The 20,155-nt window shown below is 40.0% G+C and overlaps 4 protein-coding genes across 4 annotated transcripts; 3 read left to right on the top strand and 1 right to left on the bottom strand.

The window, feature by feature from the left end:
* Nucleotides 1-997: 997 nt before the first annotated feature.
* On the top strand, nt 998-4,705 carry LOC103447252 (leucine-rich repeat receptor-like protein kinase TDR). Its single transcript, XM_008386429.4, has 2 exons — nt 998-3,798; nt 4,047-4,705. The coding sequence occupies exons 1-2, from the start codon at nt 1,110-1,112 to the stop codon at nt 4,379-4,381; spliced, it is 3,024 nt and encodes a 1,007-aa protein (XP_008384651.2). The 5' UTR covers nt 998-1,109; the 3' UTR covers nt 4,382-4,705.
* A 396-nt stretch (nt 4,706-5,101) lies between these two features.
* On the top strand, nt 5,102-9,904 carry LOC103451788 (DNA replication licensing factor MCM5). Its single transcript, XM_017335203.3, has 18 exons — nt 5,102-5,477; nt 5,582-5,725; nt 5,919-6,098; nt 6,202-6,300; nt 6,387-6,523; nt 6,621-6,726; nt 7,016-7,147; nt 7,220-7,297; nt 7,483-7,587; nt 7,731-7,822; nt 7,903-8,035; nt 8,128-8,223; nt 8,404-8,498; nt 8,594-8,684; nt 8,778-8,887; nt 9,002-9,131; nt 9,281-9,382; nt 9,657-9,904. Exons 1-18 carry the CDS (start codon nt 5,190-5,192, stop codon nt 9,738-9,740), a joined length of 2,202 nt encoding a protein of 733 aa, XP_017190692.2. The 5' UTR covers nt 5,102-5,189; the 3' UTR covers nt 9,741-9,904.
* Nucleotides 9,905-10,536: 632 nt separating this feature from the next.
* On the top strand, nt 10,537-13,055 carry LOC103406700 (uncharacterized). The gene is made up of 6 exons (XM_008345689.4): nt 10,537-11,028; nt 11,466-11,517; nt 11,613-11,759; nt 11,866-11,977; nt 12,341-12,467; nt 12,568-13,055. Exons 1-6 carry the CDS (start codon nt 10,646-10,648, stop codon nt 13,022-13,024), a joined length of 1,278 nt encoding a protein of 425 aa, XP_008343911.2. The 5' UTR covers nt 10,537-10,645; the 3' UTR covers nt 13,025-13,055.
* On the bottom strand, nt 13,025-15,730 carry LOC103447208 (uncharacterized). The gene is made up of 5 exons (XM_008386393.4): nt 15,406-15,730; nt 14,552-15,260; nt 13,823-14,223; nt 13,589-13,687; nt 13,025-13,486 (listed from the first exon to the last, which is right to left on the bottom strand). The coding sequence occupies exons 1-5, from the start codon at nt 15,534-15,536 to the stop codon at nt 13,273-13,275; spliced, it is 1,554 nt and encodes a 517-aa protein (XP_008384615.2). The 5' UTR covers nt 15,537-15,730; the 3' UTR covers nt 13,025-13,272.
* Nucleotides 15,731-20,155: the final 4,425 nt, after the last annotated feature.

Here is a 20,155-nt window from a genome sequence, read left to right as displayed (position 1 = left end):
GTTAATACCTTAAAGCTTCATATAGCTCCCTAAGCTAGTCTACAATATTGTGGAGAATTGAATATTCCGCTACTTAGAATTTTTAAATTCAATTTAGCGATTGCTTTTTTGTTAACTGTTGGATTGACTCTAAGAGAACTTTAGTTGTTAGTAAAAAACAGAGAAAGAGAGAATTTTCACACTACAATTTTTCATTTTAAGAAACTAGAGATCAAACTTAAACGTATAATTTTACACATTACTCTAACTAACTGACTTAACCTATTATTCGTCTCACATTTTCTATTCACAATACCAATTTATAAATTCATCCAGTCCCCTACTTTTTACTTGCTCTACCCTATCTTTTGATTGGATTCTTTCTAATAAAAAAAGATAAAAGAGATGCTTTGTGAACTTTTGATTAATTTTTGTTAAAAAAAATAAAAAAATTCACAAAGCATCTATTTTTTTCCTAAATGACCAGCACCAGTCAAATCAACAAACACCCTCAAGGGTCCCCTCTTGCTACCAAAAGCAATCCAAATTATATTCCCATTTCAACTAATCATGTTCCTTCTTTGGACTTAAGCAGGAATGTTTTTGCAATAGTATTTCAGGTCAATTACACTTAAAAACACATATGTTTTAATTTTTTAGATTGTACTACGTAATTACCTTAAAATATTGTTAAAAATGCTTCTTTGAACAAAAAAGTCTTAGAAATTGATACAATCTCAAGTCAATGCTAAAAGTTCTTAGAAAATGCTACAAGTTGCGATATTTCTTTGAACAAATTTTTTTTTTATAGAATCTTTGAATGTGATTATACTTAGTTTTACGTTAAATATTTTATTACCTCTAAATACTCTATGTATTTTTTTAAAGTCTACTTCTAAATATTTCTATTCCTCTCTTATCGGGCGCATCTGTCTAATAAACATATTTTCTAATAAAAAATTACCAAAATATTTGCAGATTTTCGATTTACATGTACAAACAAGTCCACCTACTTTACGTTGCACCAAAGAAAGAAAAAGAAGTTTTTACAAAAAAAAAAAAACAAAAAAAAAAAAAACAAAAAGAAAGAAAAATAAACTGTTCCTCCTTTCCCTCTTTTGCTAGTTCCCATGCATTTCTCACTCCGACTCTCACAGAAAAGGAAACGGATTTCCATAATATCTGACACATTTTTCTTCCAATCGGGCATCCAAAATTGTCTGTTCTCTCAGTCATCCCAACCGCAAGTTCCAATGGAGATTTTCCACTCCTCCTTCTACTTAATCCTTCTCCTCCCTCTTCTCCTCCTCTTCGCGGCGGTTTCCGCCGCGGATATCTACTCAGACACCCTTCTCAGCTTAAAATCCGAGCTCACAGATGCCAATGGCAGCTTGAAAAATTGGATACTCCCTTCTACAGAAAACCCACCTGGCAAAATCCACGCATGTTCTTGGTCCGGCGTCAAATGCAACACCAACAACTCCGCCATTACTGGCTTAGACCTCTCAGTAAAGAGTCTCGCCGGTGAAATTTCCGGCGATCAATTCGCCGTCTTCGCCGACCTTGTATCACTCAATCTCAGTCACAACTCGTTCTCCGGTCACCTCCCCGCCGGAATCTTCAACCTCACCAACCTCACAACATTAGACATCAGCAGAAACAACTTCTCCGGCCACTTCCCTACCGGCGTCTCCGCCCTCCAAAACCTCATTGTACTCGACGCATTCAGCAACAGCTTTTCTGGGTCGCTCCCCGCCGAAATATCAGACCTTCAGAACCTCAAAATCCTCAATTTAGCAGGAAGCTACTTCCGGGGACCGATCCCGTCTGAATACGGGGCTTTCCGCCGGCTCGAGTTTATTCATCTCGCCGGGAATATGATCACCGGAAGCATTCCGCCGGAACTGGGGAAGCTCAAAACAGTGACCCACATGGAGATTGGCTACAATTTTTACCACGGAAGCATTCCGTGGCAATTGGGGAACATGACGGAGCTCCAGTATCTCGACATTGCCTATGCAAATCTCTCCGGCGCTGTCCCAAAATCCCTCGGCGATCTCGACAATCTCGAATCCCTCTTCCTTTTCAGAAACCAGCTTTCTGGGTCAATTCCGCCTGAGCTCAGCAACATCAGAGCTCTCCAAAGCTTGGATCTTTCCGACAATCTGATTTCTGGGTGGATCCCAGAAACCTTTTCGGAGCTGAAAAACCTTAGACTCCTCAGTCTTTTCTACAACGAGATGAGCGGCGAAGTTCCCGACGGAATTGCAAAGCTTCCGTCTTTGGAGACGCTGCTTTTGTGGAACAATTTCTTCTCCGGCAACCTTCCCCGGAGCTTGGGGAGGAACTCGAAGCTCGGATGGGTAGACGTCTCCACAAACAACTTCAACGGCAGCGTTCCGCCTGATATCTGTGCCAATGGTCAGCTCCTTAAGCTGATGCTGTTTTCGAACAATTTCTCCGGCGATCTCTCCACTTCTCTGTCAAACTGTTCGTCTCTGGTTCGTCTTCGACTCGAAGATAACAAGTTTTCAGGTGAGATTCCATTGAAATTCAGCACTCTGACTGACATCACATATGTTGATTTATCTGGGAACAATTTTAGTGGTGGGATTCCAATGGATATTTCAAAAGCTCAAAAGCTTGAGTACTTCAATGTCTCTAGAAATCCAGAATTAGGGGGCACAGTTCCTGCAGAAATGTGGGAATTGCCAAATCTTAACAATTTTTCGGCTTCCTCGTGTGGCTTGATTGGCAATGTTCCTTCGTTCAAAAACTGCAAATCAATATCTGTTGTTGAATTGAGCAAGAACAGCTTGGAAGGAACTGTCCCGAAAAGTATTTCTAGCTGCCGGGTTCTTGAGAGGATTGATTTAGGTAGCAATAATATATCCGGTCGTATACCCGAGGAGCTTGCAAGTCTTCCTGCTCTTCTTGTTCTTGACCTGTCACATAACAGCTTCAATGGACCAATACCTAAAACTTTTGGTTCTTCTTCGAGTTTAGTACTTCTAAATGTGTCTTACAATGATGTTTCCGGGAGTATTCCATCCGAAAAGGTATTTAGAATGATGGAACGAAGCGCGTTTGATGGGAATCCAAAGCTGTGTGGAGAGCCTCTCAGATCATGTCCTGGCTCAGTGTCTATATTTGGAAGCAGAGTCGCCGGGAAGCTTCTGTGGATCGCACTACTCTGCATCGGAGTAGTTATGTTCGTTACTCTATCAGTTATGGGGATATTTTACTACCATAAAGGCAGCAAAGGCCAGTGGAAGATGATCTCGTTTGCTGGACTTCCTCAATTCACAAAAAATGATTTATTGAAGAGCTTCAGTTCGACAGAATCCATGGATGCATTGCCACCTTCGTCAGCTTCAGTGCGGAAAGCAGTTCTGCCAATGGGAATCGCAGTTTCGGTAAAGAAGATTGAATGGGGAGCAAAGAGAATGAGAGTTATGCTGGAATTTGTAACACAAATAGGAAATGCAAGGCATAAGAATTTAATTCGATTGCTTGGAGTTTGCTACAACAACCATCTGGCTTATCTCTTATACGATTACTTGCCCAATGGAAACTTGGCTGAAATGATAAGTGTGAAAAGCGAATGGGCAGCCAAGTACAAAATTATCATCGGCATTGCAAAGGGATTACACTTCCTTCACCACGAATGTTCTCCTACAATAACACATGGAGATCTGAGATCAAGTAATATAGTGTTTGACGAAAATATGGAACCTCATTTGACAGAATTTGGGTTCAAGCACCTGCTCGAGTTGAACAAAAGTTCGTTTACGGCAGCAACTTCCACCTGGGATGCAGGTATGCATAATAAGATATGTTCTTTCATGTAGTAGAGATGATTATGTGGTGGTTGTTTTGAAAAGTTTTTATCTGCCATGCCAAACATATAACTTAAGCCCTTACACCACTACTCCTGAAATTTTGGGTAAATTACGGAATTCCAGTAAAACTCAACGATATGATTAGAAACAGAATTGTAATCAATTTGATATCGTTCGTGTATTAGCATCGACCATTTCCCTAAGTGCTCTTCTTTTGTTGGACAGGTGATAACATCAGTGACACAAAAGAGGAGCTGTGCAGGGACGTATACAGCTTTGGGGAGATCATGCTGGAGATTCTAAGCAACGGCAGGTTGACAAATTTTGGCGCAAGCATACAGAGCAAGTCGAGGGAAGTTGTTCTGCGGGAAATCTACAACGAGAACGAAGCTGGTTCCGACATTTCAATGCAAGAGGAGATAAAACTGGCAATTGAGGTTGCTATGCTTTGCACCAGGAGTAGGCCATCCGATCGACCATCCATGGAAAATGCATTGAAGCTTTTATCCGAGTCGAAACTCCAGATGAAAAATAACCCAACTTTTGAAACTGCAGGGTGATGAATTTAGATGCAGATTGCCACAAGAAACCAAGGACGTATACGCAAGATGAAGTACTTAACTGGTAAGAGTGAGCTGTTTGTAGTCATTCCATTTTGTTTTGTAGTTTGTTTGTATTGTAAGCGTAATAAATGCTTTAGCTGTATAATAGTGCCATGTAATGTAAGTTTGTGTACCGTTGCGTGGGTTGTCTAGGTTAATCACGTACTCACTACTATGCGGTTTAACGTTATTGGCCTGAGATACCGCCATAGTGACTTTTGGTAGTTTTACTCCATACAATATGTGTGTATGTGTGAGCAATATATCACTGTACGACTAAAATATGTGTATTTTACGAAATTTCTTAATGAAAGTACAAATATAGCGATAAAAAGAAGGAAATAAAGTGTTGGGTTTCTATTCATGCATCCTGGGTTCGAAACTCTTCATTCCTTAATTATTGTAATAGGTCCAAACCCTCCATTTTCTTTAATAACAAAAAATAAAAATAAAAAACAATAAAAAAAAGGAAAAAAGAGTCACTATTCACAGTCAACGGCCCGGTAAGCCTTTACACCTCAGAAGTGGGCCGGTCTCTGTGCCGGCCCAATTCACAGGTCCATTATTAACCATGAAGTCACGTGCTACTGCCAGATCAACCATCTTCCTCTTTCCCGCCAAATCATTCCCGCCAAAATGGCGCGCTCCTCTTCCGCGCGGTGCCCTACAATTTGACCTACAGCGAGGGAGCATTTTAGAAAGAGAAAGTGGGAGGAGGGAGTTAACACTGTAATTGTAGAGAGAGAGAGAGAGAGAGAGTAGAGACATGTCAGGGTGGGACGAAGGAGCGATCTACTACAGCGACCAAGCGCAGTCGCTTGGCGGCGACGGCGGAGACGCCGGAAGCAACGCCGCAGCCGCCACCCGCCACTCGGTTCTCCAGAAATTCAAGGAATTCATCCGTAGCTTCGAGACACAGAAAAATGTGTTTTCGTACAGGGAGAGCCTCCTCCACAACGCTAAGTACCTTCTCGTCGACATCGAAGACCTCGACTCCTTCGACGCCGACCTCGTCGCAAAGCTCCGCTCTGCCCCCTCCGATTACTTGCCTCTGGTTACCACTTCACCGATCTGCTAATTATCCCCCTTCGTATTCAATTAATCATTGTTTTGAGTTGTTAATTAATTTTGATTGTTTTAATTGTGAGGGTTTTGTAGTTTGAAAATGCCGCAGGTCAGGTTTTGGCGAATTTAAAGACGAAAGTGCCAGGAAATGAAGGGAAATTGGAGGAACGGGTGCCTGAGGATGTTCAGATCTTGCTGACCTCCAAAGAAGACCCGGCGTCGATGCGCCAGCTTGGGGTTGGTTTTTTCTTTGAATTTTTTGCTTGGTGTTTGTATTTTCTGTTTGGTTGATGAGAAAGTTTGGGAAAATGATAAACTTTTATTTCAGCTGAACATAAAAAGTTAATTATTTGAGCAATGAGAATTTGGGGAATGGTGTATTATTAATGGTTAGGTTATGCTACATAATTTAAATTTTAAATTATTGTAGGCACAATGTATATCGAAACTCATCAAGGTTTCCGGGATCACTATAGCTGCTTCAAGGGTCAAGGCGAAGGCAACTTATGTGATTGTAATGTGTAAGAACTGTAAAAATGTGCAGAGGGTACCTTGCCGGCCAGGCCTTGGTGGCGCAATCGTCCCTCGCTCTTGCAACCATATTCCTCAGGTTTGTTATATTCCTTGTTCTTATGTTCCTTTCTTTCGGTGTTTTCTTGCATTGTCTTTCTTTTCTAGTTTGGAATCTTATACAAGGGATTGCAAATGTTTAGCCTGGAGAAGAACCTTGTCCGCTTGATCCATGGGTTGTGGTTCCTGATAAGAGCAAGTATGTTGATCAGCAAACCTTGAAATTGCAAGAGAATCCAGAGGTGATGATCTTAATTTATAAGGAAAAGAATTTTAAGTTGAATTATGGAATCTGGATGTAATTAGTTGTTTCCCTTGGTTTATGAAGGATGTACCTACCGGAGAGCTTCCAAGAAATATGCTTCTATCCGTGGATCGTCATCTTGTTCAGACAATTGTGCCTGGCACAAGATTAACCATCATGGGCATTTATAGCATCTATCAAGCTTCCAATTCTGCCACATCGTGAGGATTGTTATAACTTTAGATGAATATTTTAATGTCTTTGTATACTGCTCTTCACTACTGAACTTTGATGTTTACTCTATTCGGTTCTATGTAGCCATAAAGGAGCAGTTGCTGTTAGGCAGCCTTACATCAGAGTGGTAGGAATAGAAGAAGCAACTGATGCCAACACTCGGGGTCCTGCTGCTTTTACACAAGATGAGGTATTGGTTGAATTCAATATTTGGGAGTATCTTTAACATCTTTTCTACATTGCTAGTGTGTTCAACATGTGCAGTTCTCGTTAGCAAGTATAGGCCTCATGGAGTATTTAAGCACTAGATAGTTGGTAAATTTTGGTGTGGTTGAGAATTGTTTACTCTAATACAAGCCTTAGCTGTATATGATCATAAAATCATCTTTTTTATTTTATTTTTTGGTCATATTTTAATCGAAGTAAGCTTTGTTATAGAACTAGTAATATGACTTTTCAACCATTTTTCATGTTTGCAGATAGAAGAGTTCAAGAAGTTTGCTTCGGAAGATGCATATAAAAATATATGCCTGAAAATTGCTCCCTCTATATTTGGTCATGCAGATGTAAAGAAGGCTGTGGCCTGTCTTCTGTTCGGCGGATCTAGAAAGGTATATCCTGAATTTTTGTCTTTAGTACTTGTGTGGTTTATTGATGGTAACAACCCATTCTCCTGTGAGCAGCATTTGCCTGATGGTGTGAAGCTAAGAGGTGATATTAATGTCCTACTTTTGGGGGATCCATCCACTGCTAAATCACAGGTTGGTTCTCGTATATTTGTTTTATGGGCTCACAATCTAAGTGGCAGTATACAATTTTTCACAGAAAAATATCTCTGCTTAGTTTAAGACCTATTTACCTAGCCATGTGAGAATAAGACAGTTTATGGTCTTCTTCCATTGCTACACATGGCACATGCTGATTTGATTTCTACTCATCTGTAAAGTTTCTCAAGTTTGTCGAGAAGACAGCTCCCGTGGCCGTGTATACTTCAGGAAAAGGGTCATCAGCTGCTGGTCTTACAGCTTCTGTGATCAGGGATAGCAGTTCTGTAAGTTCCTGATCTTCTTCTGATTTTAATTTAACGATGCTTGTTGTCTCTAGTTTTGTAATGCCTTTCACAAAATATTAGTGAGGTAGTTGTCCCTTTCCTTTGGAAAATGTCTCTAATTTCAATTTCTTGGTGCAACGCAGCGTGAGTTTTATCTTGAAGGAGGAGCCATGGTTTTGGCGGATGGAGGTGTTGTCTGTATTGATGAGTTTGACAAAATGAGATCAGAGGATAGGTAATGCAAGCTGGATAGATCTTGATGTGCTTAACTTAGTTTTTCATAGAGTTCTAATAGACTACATTGTTGTGGCTTAGGGTTGCTATTCATGAAGCCATGGAGCAGCAAACCATATCCATTGCCAAAGCAGGAATAACAACCGTTCTTAATTCTAGAACCTCTGTGCTTGCAGCTGCTAACCCTCCATCTGGACGTTATGACGATCTGAAGGTACACTGCTATTCTAGTTGATCTAATTTAAGAGTCTTAGATGCAACTTGTGACTTCTTTGAATACTAATTGACACAATTGCTTTCTTTCAGACTGCTCAGGATAACATTGATCTGCAGACGACAATTCTTTCGAGATTTGACTTGATCTTCATTGTTAAAGATATCAGAATGTACAGTCAGGATAAGGTATTTTTAATATTGCTAATTCGAAGTGTTTTGCTCAAGTACTTTGGGAGTACAATTCTTGTTTTCTTTCAGGTGGCATTTCAACACCTAACATGTACTATATCTTTGAGTGTCACTGCTGGTCCACTTTGATTGTACTTACTTTTTCATCGGTAGCTTGACTCGGCTTTTTAATGACAGACTATAGCAAGTCATATCATAAAGGTTCATGCTTCTGCTGGTGCAGCACTGGGTGACGGTAGAGTAGTTTCTAAAGAAGAGAATTGGCTGAAGAGGTATACTTTGAAACACAAGTTCATACATTCGTTATAAAATGCTGCCATTGGAATATCAATGAGATGTTGAATTCTTTTTCTTTGCGACATTGTAGGTACATACAATATTGTCGAACTGAATGTCACCCGCGCTTATCAGAAACTGCATCGAGAGAGCTGCAGAGTAATTACGTGAAAATCAGACAGGTATTCTTGCTGTTAACTTATTATAGTGAGGATTGAGCAGATGCCGACCCAAAAATTCTCCAATTGACATCATCTTCATGAATTTTGTTATAGGACATGAGACAGCTAGCGAATGAAACAGGGGAGGCCGCAGCAGTGCCAATCACCGTAAGGCAGCTTGAAGCTATAGTGAGGTTGAGTGAGGCCCTTGCAAAAATGCAACTGTAAGTATTAGTGATATTGATTGATGCTTAGGAGTTAGGACTTCCAATTGTGATGTCTATTAACATGAACGGGGACTAGAACTTCAGTATTGAAAACCACAATGTCAAATTCAGGCGCCACGAAGCTACTGAGGAGCATGTTCGTGAAGCAATAAGACTATTCAATGCGGCCACAATGGATGCAGCAAAGTCTGGAATACAACAGCAGGTCAATCTTACCGGTGAGATGGCTAATGAAGTTAAGGTTAGTAGAAACTACTTCATTGTCATCTTTTCCTACAAGAAAACAAAAGAAGCGACTAGATCAGAGATAAAACATCATTTTCATTCTCTCTTATCTTTCTCATACTCTTTTCTTTTCCAACGCGCGCTTAATTTTTCTCCCTTCAACAGCAAGCTGAAACTCAGATAAGGAGAAGAGTAGGCATTGGGAACCACATATCAGAGAGAAAGCTGATCGATGAGCTCACAAGAATGGGGATGAATGAATCTACCGTAAGTACGAATTTGATTAAATATTCATCATAGTTGCCTCCGCACATGAGCAACTAATCTGGAAAAGTACGATTATTTGAATTTGACGCCTCTCGGTTTGAATCGTCTTCCAAATATTGATAATATCGCATACAATAGTGTGATTTTGGGACAAATGAACATCTGAAAAATGACTATTTCAACTTAGCGGACCATTAGAAACTAGTTGGCGATTGCTTCCGCCAACATCTTTTCGGTTGTTGGTGCCTTCATTGATATCACTACTAATTTGCAGGTGAGAAGAGCTCTGATAATTATGCACCAGAGGGATGAAGTCGAATACAAGAGAGAAAGACGCGTAATTTTACGCAAAGCATAAACAGTTGTTACCTACACATTTACAGGGCAGTTATCTATTGTTTCTGTAATCTTAGGGACAAATGAGCCTCAGCTGTGCATTAGTTTGTATTTCGTCCAATTTTTTCCATGTGAAATGGAATGAGCACTTAAGAGTGATATATTGTGAAACCATGTTTTCTCCAAGTTTACCCTTCCATGTGCCTTGAACGTGACAATTTCGTACGAGAAATTAACGAAAGTTGATGGACGTCTTTGGATACGAACTCCTTACAAAACTGTATAGACTTGTATGAAACGGAAATGCTAAGATGGCGATGTCCGAATTTGAACACGTGCGGGGAAACTTAAAACACGGGATGTTTTGTTTTTGGTTTGGGTTTGGGATGTCACTATGGCATCTCATAATAATGGAGTATAATTCTCTTCCCTGTTTTTTTTCTTCCCTTTCCTATTATATGACGGTCACGGTTAAGTCACGTCAACATCTTATATTAATTTTTTATAAAAAGAAAAAGATAAAATAAAGAATGTAAGTCACGTTAACATCTTATATTAATTTTTTATAAAAAGAAAAAGATAAAATAAAGAATGTGAGAGTAGAAGATGAATGAGGATGGAAAATGAGGGAAGAGAATCCTTGTCTCAAAATAATAGGGAACTTTAACGAAAAGCCCCCGTACTGTTCACTTTAACAAAAAATCACATTTTTATATTAAAAAGTCAATAATGGTACTATTCACTTTACCCTTTATTTTGTCCTTATCATTAAAATTCAAAATTTTCAAGCCTTTTTCTTTAGTTTTCCCTAATCCTAACCTACAAACAAGAGGACGAAAGTGAAATTTTGAGAAAACTTAAATGGACTTGTTTTGAATAAAGGAAAACAAAAGAAGAGAAGAGGGGATAGGTGGCGGCACGGGGAGGATGGCGTCTTCTTCTTCTTGTTCTGTTGGGTCACCGAGTTCTCTGACTCAGCTCCACCGTCCTCCTCCGAGTCTGAGTCCGAGTTGTGTGAGGTACGCAGTGCTCGGGGCTGGCTTCGCCGGCCTCTCCGTGGCGTGGCACTTGCTAAAGCAGAGTCCGAAAGACTCCAACATCCGAGTCGACATATACGATGAAGCTGGAATCGGCGGCGGCGCGTCCGGGGTTTCGGGTGGGCTTCTTCACCCTTATTCCCCTAAAGCCAAGCTTCTATGGCGTGCTGCCGACTGCTGGAGTGAGTCCTTGAACCTTTTGAGCGCTGCTGAAGCCGCCGTGGCTTCCGCTGCTCAAACTTCTGACGGCCCAACGCCAATTGTTAGAAGAAGGTTCGCTTTTTTTATTATTTTTTTATTTTTTAATTTCGATTCGATTAAAGTTGAAATATTTGTGTTCTAGATTACTACATCATTCGTGCATTGCAGCATTTGTGCGCATTTTAGTGTATCTTGAAAGGGTTTTGATGATGTGGATTAGGTCAATTGGTCACGGTGTTCCCTTCTAGTGCGTGAATTCTCTACCGTAGATTAGAGTAGTTTAGAATACCGCTTTGTGAAAAGGTTTCTTTTATTCTTTATCTCAAGCTCAATGCTGTAGAAAAACACCTTGCTAACGAGAGAACGGAAACAAGAAATTTCGCTCTAATAATCGGTTAGTAAATGACTAGTGACAACCGGATGGTTGAGAGTTTTTATCTCCGATTTTGCTCGTGTTTTTGTATAAAACTTAGCTAATAGGCATGAGATTTTGGATTTCTTGTCTTCAGGGGCATCTTGAGACCAGCCCTGAGCCTGAAGAACTTGGTGTTGTTGAAAGACGTAATTCTCCCTCGTCATTCTACCATCACAACAGCTTCAGATACTTAGTTTTCAACCTCATTGTAATGTTAGTGTTTCTCAATTTATGTCAGTAGAATGCCCAGAGTTGCCTTGCTAGTTGCCGAATAGAAACCCTTGACAACGATGCTGCCCAAAATCTTGTACCTGGCATATCTCCACCTCTTGATGCCTCCTTTTATATGCCTGAAGCTGTTAATATTCATCCTCAACGCTACTTACAGGTTCAGATAATTTAGCCGCTGACCCCTCTTTCCCCCGAATCTCTTTAGTAGATACGCTTTTTCTTTTGTTTTTGTTGATTTCTTGTTGTCATGGTTATTTTTCCAGGCACTGTTCTTAGCATGTCAAAATTTGGTGAAGGAACTTCGTGCTTCTGGCACCGGAGTCAAAGAATTGCATTTGCACAAGAGTTCTGTCCACAAACTCGTAGACCTGGAAGGTAATGACCAACGCCATTGTTTCAAGCTTTGTTAAGGCTCATGTCGTGGACTTCTTTGGCTCTCTCCAATAAGTTGTTTGTATGTATTCTGTTTCGTGCTCCGTATTTCTTATCGTTAGCCTTGCAAAGTAACCTGTGAAATTCAGTTAACATCTGTGTAAGTTTGGATTTTGTTGATAGATTCGATGTTTCAAATCGGATGTTTAACTTTCCATGCAGCTTCCGTCATTTCAGAAGGTTATAACTGATAGGTTCAACACTTTTTCTGAAAATGTTGGCTTTTATTTAGTAATGTTAAGGGTTCGGTAATTTCATTGCACTTATCATTTTTCATATTTAGTGTCTGATTATATTTGATGTTAGGGGAGTACCAGGCAGTAATAGTATGCCTTGGCGCCAAAGCAGACATGCTTCCTGAACTCTGCGGGAGGCTTCCGTTGAGGACGTGCAGAGGTGTTGTTGCACATCTTCAGCTTCCTGATGATATAGGGTAAATTTTCTACTCCGCCTTATATTGGTATCTGAATGGCCCAAATTTTTTGTGCTGTATGTACGAAACAAAACTGATCTTATGAATTTCTGTGTTTAAGAGAGGAGTATCCGAGCCTTGGCCCCTCGATATTGTCAGATGCTTGGCTTGCTGTCCAAGGTCCTCGGAGTTTATACATGGGCTCAACATGGGAATGGAAATCAAGAAATTCATCACCGGATGTTTCCGCAGAAGAAGCTGGGGAAGCCCTTAAAGAGCTTCTGCCAAAGGCACTTGCCGTTTATCCTGTCCTAAAAGATTGGAAGTTTGCCGGAGCCAGGGCTGGCCTGAGGGCAATGCCGCCGCTCACTCCTCACGGCTCGCTCCCCCTTTTGGGCTGTGTCGATGACATCATAGGCGAAAACCGCAGCTCCAACTACTGGTTATTTGGAGGGCTTGGTTCACGGGGATTGTTGTACCATGGTTGGCTTGGGAAGTTGATGGCACAGGCTGTGCTTTCATGTAATGAAGAATTAATCCCGCATGAATTAACCTCTTGGAAGAAATTAAAACAATAATTAATGCATAATTTCTCGTTCATTTTTCAAATTCTTTGAACCGAGGTGCCTCGTTCGATGTGTTCATGGACATGCTCGTGTCACAATATACGTGGATTAGGCCAGTTGACCAGAGAAGTTCAAATCCACCTCCACGTAACCTGTTGAAAGTACAAAATAGCTCGCGCTACACGTCATCACTCAATTAAAGTTCCAAGGTACAAAAGTTGTCATGTTTTCACTACGTGCAAGCAGAGAAGCTGAATTTCCTAGCCCAATGTCCATACATAAACTTGGCCTCCGGCTGTGGATCCTGCTAGCATCCCAACGTTGTAAGGGTGAGCATCAAATCGACATGGAATCGCAGTCATGTGCGGGCTCTCTAAAGTGAGCACTGTTCTTCTTGCAGCTGGGGAGATCACATCTACTCCTCTTTTCACGTTGCCTATGAAGACGTAGGCGTCGTCCCACCCCCATATTCCCCTGTTTCCAGTTTCAAAGTCAGAAGCAAAGCGAAAGCGATCCCGTTCTAGCAAAGGAAAGTCATAAACATTCCAAAATTTCACAAACTGGTAAAAACCATACCTGAACTTAGAAATCCATCTGCTGGTATTATTGTTATGGTATATCATTGATGTGTCCTGGAAATTAGCTCCACTCGATATACCAACTGTATCGTCAATACTACACGAAGACAGAGAAATTAGTCACACCGCAGCAGGCGAGATCAATGCAAATTCATTCATTAATCACCTCTTAAGAACGTTACTATTATAGAACAACAATGCAGTGGGAAGAAAAAAGGCGCAAGATGGATACCTTGTCGTTGCAAGAAACCCTCCAGAAGGCGAGAAGTAAGCAGAATGCACAGCCCTATTGTGGCTAACTGTTCGTAAAGTTTTATCTGCATGAATACTTCTCAAATCCCAAATGCAGGCAGTTCCGTCTGAGGAACTAGTGGCCATGAGGTTAGGGTTTGCTGAGCTAAAGTCAATGCTATTGATTCGGTATTCATGCAAAGACCACTGGTTTGAGAAGCTTCCAGTTCTCTGATCCCAGACACTTAAACCTCCATTGCCCTCAGCAAAATATAAGCAGTTCGGATCCTTCGATTGTTGAGACATAGAGTATATAGGCTTTTCACAGGATTGTACTAGATCAAACACCTCTTTCTCGGCATCCATCAACCGGATATAGCCATGATAACAACTGGTAAAGATCTGCAATTTAACTCAACAACCATATGTTACCATACATCACAAGAGTTACTCGAACTCATTCCAGTGATTGCTCACATAAAAGCATGCGGAAAAACAGTGCCAACTTTCGGGAAGATGAATTTCTGCCTTATTGCTACCAAACTCAATTTCTTATATTACTACTCAGAAGTTGAGCAGGACAAAGTATATTAGTGACAGTGTGTGAAACATAACTCAGAATTTAACAGAACTTAAACCTACATTTTTGAATCGGAAACATAAACGTCTCTCTCTCTCTCTCTCTCTCTCAACACTGTTATCATACAAGAACCATTTGGATAGAAATTACCTTTGACATGCAATGTTGCTGAATCAAAATCCCCGAAATAGGACCACTATGTGGATGATACAAATATATTCCGCTTTCTTCATCTTCCTTAGAATCAATATGCCAAAATCCAACATTCCCATACTTATTTCCAACCGCAATCATATTCGAACTAGTACAAGGAAAAAACTTCACATTCATAATCCTGCCGGGCACAACCCTCGCTACATTCTCCGGTTTTAGAGTCAAAGACTCTACCTTTAAACTACTCCACACTTCATTTTCTTCCTTCTTAACCAAACCACAAGTAAACCCACCAATTCCCTCACTCAGAGGTTCTGTCTTCTCACCAATTTCAACTTCATTTTCTTCGTTAATCGAAAAGCTCTCACCTTTGCCACCCTCAAATCTGCCATTTTCGCCCTTAATTTCACCTTTCACTGAAGCATCCAATTGGGGCTTCTTCGAAATATCCAGAATTGTTTCTATTAAAGCTCGATCTGACACTCCGCTGTAGGCATCTTTCATGCTAAGAGGACCCAAATAGCTAGGCAACCCCTTCAATGGGCTCGAAGAATTCGGGGTTTCGGCCATGGATTCGAGAACCTCGTCGCTTAGGCCCTTCGCATCGGGCGGTAACCCGCGCGTGCGTAAAGATCGCCTCATGACAATTGGGGTCTGGGTTTTGGGTTGTTTCTTCGGACTAACATTGTACGATTTGGTCTCGACCCTATAATTATAACCAGATATTAGAAATGGGGGTTTCGAGAAAATCGTGATTTTACCATAGATGCACACTCACACACACACACACATATATATATATATATATATATAGAGAGAGAGAGAGAGAGAGAGAGAGAGAGAGAAAGAACCTTGGGCGTTTGGTGGAGACAGAGACTTGGGCTTTGATGGATTGGAGCTTGAGGGAAGACATCATTTCATCGTTCCGGCGGATGTTCTCGAGCCTCTTACGCTCGTACTCTGTGAGTTTCTCAGTCGCCATTAGAAGGGAATGCTTAGAAGCAGAGAGGGAGAGAGAGTCTCAGAGAGGAAAGGGAAGGAGAAGAGAGAGGGGGTTTGCCAGTGAATGCGGTGGGCCGGTGGGCGGGGGGTTATACATGTCATTCGCGGATTGGTGCAAAGTGGCGGGAAAGGAAACTGGCGGGAACGGGATTAGGCCAATCGACATGTGGTCGCATCAGCTTCTACCATCTGTCTGGGTTTTTATCTAAGAGACCCGAAGGTTTAAATTATGAGAAAAATATCTATTAGAGCCACTAACCAGAGAGCAATGCTACCATATTTTTTAAGAAAAACTAATGAAAAAAGTTTGAAAATTTTGAGTTTTAATGATAAGGACAAAATAAAGGATAAAGTAAATAGTACCAGGTTTGACTTTTTAGTGTAAAAATATAGTTTTTCGTTAAAGTGAACGGTATCATGGGCTTTTCATTAAAACTTTCTATTTTTTATATTATATTTGTATAGAAAGATATTTTTTTTTGGGCTTCCCAAAACAAGTGCTCAAATTCGGATCATCCAAAATAAATTTGACAAACTGCATTAACTTACTCTATTGATTCACTTTACACAAATCAATGGCTCAAATTCTCAAATCTTTAGGCTCGATCGTGACTGTCCGAACCGAATCCAAATTCCATTGGTACACCCAGTCCATCTCTCTCTCTCTCTCTCTCTCTCCAACTTTGGCCAATCCATCTTCTACTTTCGCCAATCCATCTCACTCTCTCTCTTCTACTTTTGCCAATATCTTATACTTTCGCCAATCCATCTCACTCAATCCATCTCACTCTCTCTCTCTTCTACTTTTGCCAACATCTTATCTTATACTTTCGTCAATCCATCTCACTCAATCCATCTCACTCTCTCTCTCTTCTACTTTCGCCAACATCTTATACTTTCGCCAATCCATCTTATACTTTCGTCAATCCATCTCACTCAATCCATCTCACTCAATCCATCTCACTCTCTCTCTCTTCTACTTTTGCCAACATCTTATACTTTTTCTACTTGTACTCGTAAAGCTCTGCCCCAGGTGTATAAAATCTACCATGAATTCTCTCATGGAACTACGAATTTAACCATCAGTTTCCCTCGATCCACAGCTGTGTAGGGCTATACTTATTAGGTACAAGTATGAAGTACTACATTGCTAGTGCTTATCAGTGCCTTCAGGCATTTTTGCAGCAACTACTCAACAAGATCTTCATCAGCACGTTGGATAATAATCTTGACCTAGAAACAGTAGTACCAGCGACTGATCAACCACCATCACCACTACCACCACCACCGCTGCTGCTAGCCGCCGCTGCCAGCTCTAGGACTAGAAAGCACAACTTTGATTGGGCGAAGATTATCGTGGCGTATTGCTTGTCGACAGCCATTGGAATGGCTCTCATTCCCATCCAACTTCACTCCAACCAGCTCCCTCTAACCTTTTGCTTTCTCGGTCTCGCAATCCTACTTGCTTTTACTTGTATCATGGTTAGCAAATTTATCCAACACTCCAACTCTCCACGGATAATAGTTCATCTCTTCCATTATTTCGGGATCTTCTTCGGAATCACCGCCTTCTTCATTTCCGTGTCAATCCCATTTCCTGTCTGGTTCAAATGTACGGCCTCTCTCATCTATGTGGCCTCAGGCCTTGTAGTACTACTTTGTCACCACTACTATCCATAAGGCTAGAGCAAGCAAGGAGAAAACCTCATAAACAAAACGTGCGATGGGGGAAACATAGTTGTAATCTACTAGCTACATATCTGCATAAGACTACGAGTTAAACTGTATTAGATAATGTCTTAGCAAGTGTATCAATTTTATACAAATAACATTATTGTCTTGCTTTTCGTTTTGGCAGGTATTTTACTTTTTAGGAAAGGTTTTCACCCTAATTAATATCAATAAATATTAAATGTTTGTTTTTGTTATTTTGTTTTTCTAGCTTTGTGGATCACTTCCTACGAAAATGTGGAGTCAAGTAGCACCGACTTCACAAGATCAATAAAATCCCCCTATTTTAGTTTTACTTGGCTCTATGTTGACAACTCTGCCCAGTATTGCTTGTAACCTAAAAAATAATAATAAATAGTGTCTTGGAAAGTGAAAGGGAAACAAATCGATTGATAAAATGGTGAAGAAATGTGTTTCTATGAAGAATTTTGTTTTGTCAGAAATTAGATTGCAGCAACATGTTAATATGACCTATTTCCCTTCCATCCACATATATATATATATATATATTAAAAGCTTGCTAACACATAGGAGTTTTGTCTCTATTAAAAATGTAGTACAAATATAATAAGAATAGCATGACAAGGACACACACGCACGCGCACACACACGCTCACATATATATATTAGAGAGGTGGAGGACTAAGGAATAAGGATCACTTTTGTTTGCTTTTTTTCCTTTTTTTTCCTTCTGATAACTGAATGTACAATGTAAATTTTTTGTGTTATCTCTGTTGGATTCATGCTAATTAGTATCGGTGTTTCTAAATAGGATACTAATTCGATTTATACATTTCTTTCTTTTGTATGCCTCTTTGGTGACAACGAGTCGATGAGACTTTGTGATTGAACGTGCTAAAGCATTAATGTTCGAAAGTGTCTAGTTTTAGAATATTTTGGAGCTTTGAATCATCTAGTATTCAAGATGATGATTACTTTTTGTTTTTAGAAGCTTTAATTTGTAATCATATGGATTATAATTAAAGACTTGCTTGAGTGTAGCAGAAAAATATCGTTCGTAAACTATTATTTCAATTATTGGAATTGTATGAGGACTTAAATGATTAAAATAGGGAAATACAAGCTAAAATATACCTATAACAGTGTTTAATTTTTAACAAATGAAAATTATGACAAAATTTTCTTTTTTAAATTTCAAGTTGTTAAAAAAAACATGTAGACGGGTGAAAAAGGGATAAATGGGTAAAAAAATGATAAACGAGTAAATGATTATGGTTAAATGGGTTAATGGTTATAATTAAATGGGTACACGGTTATGTGTATAGTTAACCATTTATAAACGGTTATGGGTATGAGTATAACCGTTTATGCAATTATCTAACGGATAAACTGTTATGTGAGCATGAACATAAATGATTATGAGTAAATAACTGCTATTACCTACTCGCCATAACCGTTGCCCATCCCTACTTTGACTGTCCGAAGCGAATGAATTTGTTTAGGCTCCTGACAGTCCGAAGCAAATGAATTTGATCTTTAGGCTCTCTCTAAGTACCATTTTTCTATCCTCTCTCTCTAAGTACTCGCTGGCTAACTCCACCTGTGAACTCGCTCTGGCTTTTCTCTCAACTCGCCCAACTTTCCATGTTGACTCGCCCTGGCTTTTCTCTCAACTCACCCAACTTTCCATGATGACTCGCCCTGGCTTTTCTCTCACTCTCTCTAACGATCCTTTTCTATCCTCAACGACCTTTTTCTACTTGTACGCGTAAAGCTCTGCCCAAGGTGTATAAAATCCACCATGAATTCTCTCATGGAACTAAGAATTTAACCATCAGTTTCCCTCGATCCACAGCTGTGTAGAGTTATACTTATCAGGTACAAGTATGAACTACTATATTGCTAGTGCTTATCAGTGCCTTCAGGCATTTTTGCAGCAACTACTCAACAAGATCTTCATCACGTTGGACAATGATCTTGACCCAGAAACAATAGTACCAGCGACTGATCAACCACCATCACCACTACCACCACCACCGTTGCTGCCAGCCACCGCTGCCAGCTCTAGGACTAGACAGCACAACTTTGACTGGGAGAAGATTATCGTGGCGTATTGCTTGTCGACAGCCATTGGAATGGCTCTCATTCCCATCCAACTTCACTCCAACCAGCTCCCTCTAACCTTTTGCTTTCTCGGTCTCGCAATCCTACTTGCTTTTACTTGTATCATGGTTAGCAAATTTATCCAACACTCCAACTCTCCACGGATAATAGTTCATCTCTTCCATTATTTCGGGATCTTCTTCGGAATCACTGCCTTCTTCATTTCCGTGTCAGTCCCATTTCCTGTCTGGTTCAAATGTACGGCCTCTCTCATCTATGTGGCCTCAGGCCTTGTAGTACTACTTTGTCACCACTACTATCCATAAGGCTATAGCAAGCAAGGAGAAAACCTCATAAACAAAACGTTCGATGGGGGAAACATAGTTGTAATCTACTAGCTACATATCTGCATAAGACCACATGCACATGCAATGATCGAGTTAAACTGTATTAGATAATGTCTTAGCAAGTGTATCAATTTTGTACAAATAACATTATTGTCTTGCTTTTCGTTTTGGCAGGTATTTTACTTTTTAGGAAAGGTTTTCACCCTAATTAATATCAATAAATATTAAATGTTTGTTTTTGTTATTTTGTTTTGGAAAAATTAGTATCCGGTCCCTAGTTTTTACTGTTCATTGACTAACACCTTATTAGTTCTCAAATTTTGATTCAAGTCCCTAGCATTAATGTGATAATGAATTTACGTGTTTATTATATAATTTTTTTAATATAAAAATTAGTAATTAATTTAGGGTTTAATACTCACACCTCTATTAAACTTCTAATTAATTTTCAATTCAA

Source organism: Malus domestica, chromosome 02, assembly GCF_042453785.1.
Source record: "Malus domestica chromosome 02, GDT2T_hap1".
NCBI classification, from domain to species: Eukaryota; Viridiplantae; Streptophyta; class Magnoliopsida; order Rosales; family Rosaceae; genus Malus; species Malus domestica.
Note: the sequence above shows the minus strand (reverse complement) of the source record. Positions and strands in the feature narration are given on the sequence as shown.

Bases quoted from the DNA above. Each gene is read 5' to 3' on its own strand.
- LOC103447252 (XM_008386429.4), top strand. From the start codon at position 1,110: ATGCATTTCTCACTCCGACTCTCACAGAAAAGGAAACGGATTTCCATA. The intron at 3,799-4,046 runs GTATGCATAATA...TTTGTTGGACAG, and splicing joins AACTTCCACCTGGGATGCAG to GTGATAACATCAGTGACACA.
- LOC103451788 (XM_017335203.3), top strand. From the start codon at position 5,190: ATGTCAGGGTGGGACGAAGGAGCGATCTACTACAGCGACCAAGCGCAG. The intron at 6,524-6,620 runs GTGAGGATTGTT...GGTTCTATGTAG, and splicing joins GCTTCCAATTCTGCCACATC to CCATAAAGGAGCAGTTGCTG. The intron at 9,383-9,656 runs GTAAGTACGAAT...ACTAATTTGCAG, and splicing joins TGGGGATGAATGAATCTACC to GTGAGAAGAGCTCTGATAAT.
- LOC103406700 (XM_008345689.4), top strand. From the start codon at position 10,646: ATGGCGTCTTCTTCTTCTTGTTCTGTTGGGTCACCGAGTTCTCTGACT. The intron at 11,029-11,465 runs GTTCGCTTTTTT...TCTTGTCTTCAG, and splicing joins ACGCCAATTGTTAGAAGAAG to GGGCATCTTGAGACCAGCCC. The intron at 11,978-12,340 runs GTAATGACCAAC...ATTTGATGTTAG, and splicing joins CAAACTCGTAGACCTGGAAG to GGGAGTACCAGGCAGTAATA.
- LOC103447208 (XM_008386393.4), bottom strand. From the start codon at position 15,536: ATGGCGACTGAGAAACTCACAGAGTACGAGCGTAAGAGGCTCGAGAAC. The intron at 15,261-15,405 runs GTTCTTTCTCTC...TTATAATTATAG, and splicing joins GTCTCCACCAAACGCCCAAG to GGTCGAGACCAAATCGTACA. The intron at 14,224-14,551 runs GTAATTTCTATC...GTTAAATTGCAG, and splicing joins AGCAACATTGCATGTCAAAG to ATCTTTACCAGTTGTTATCA.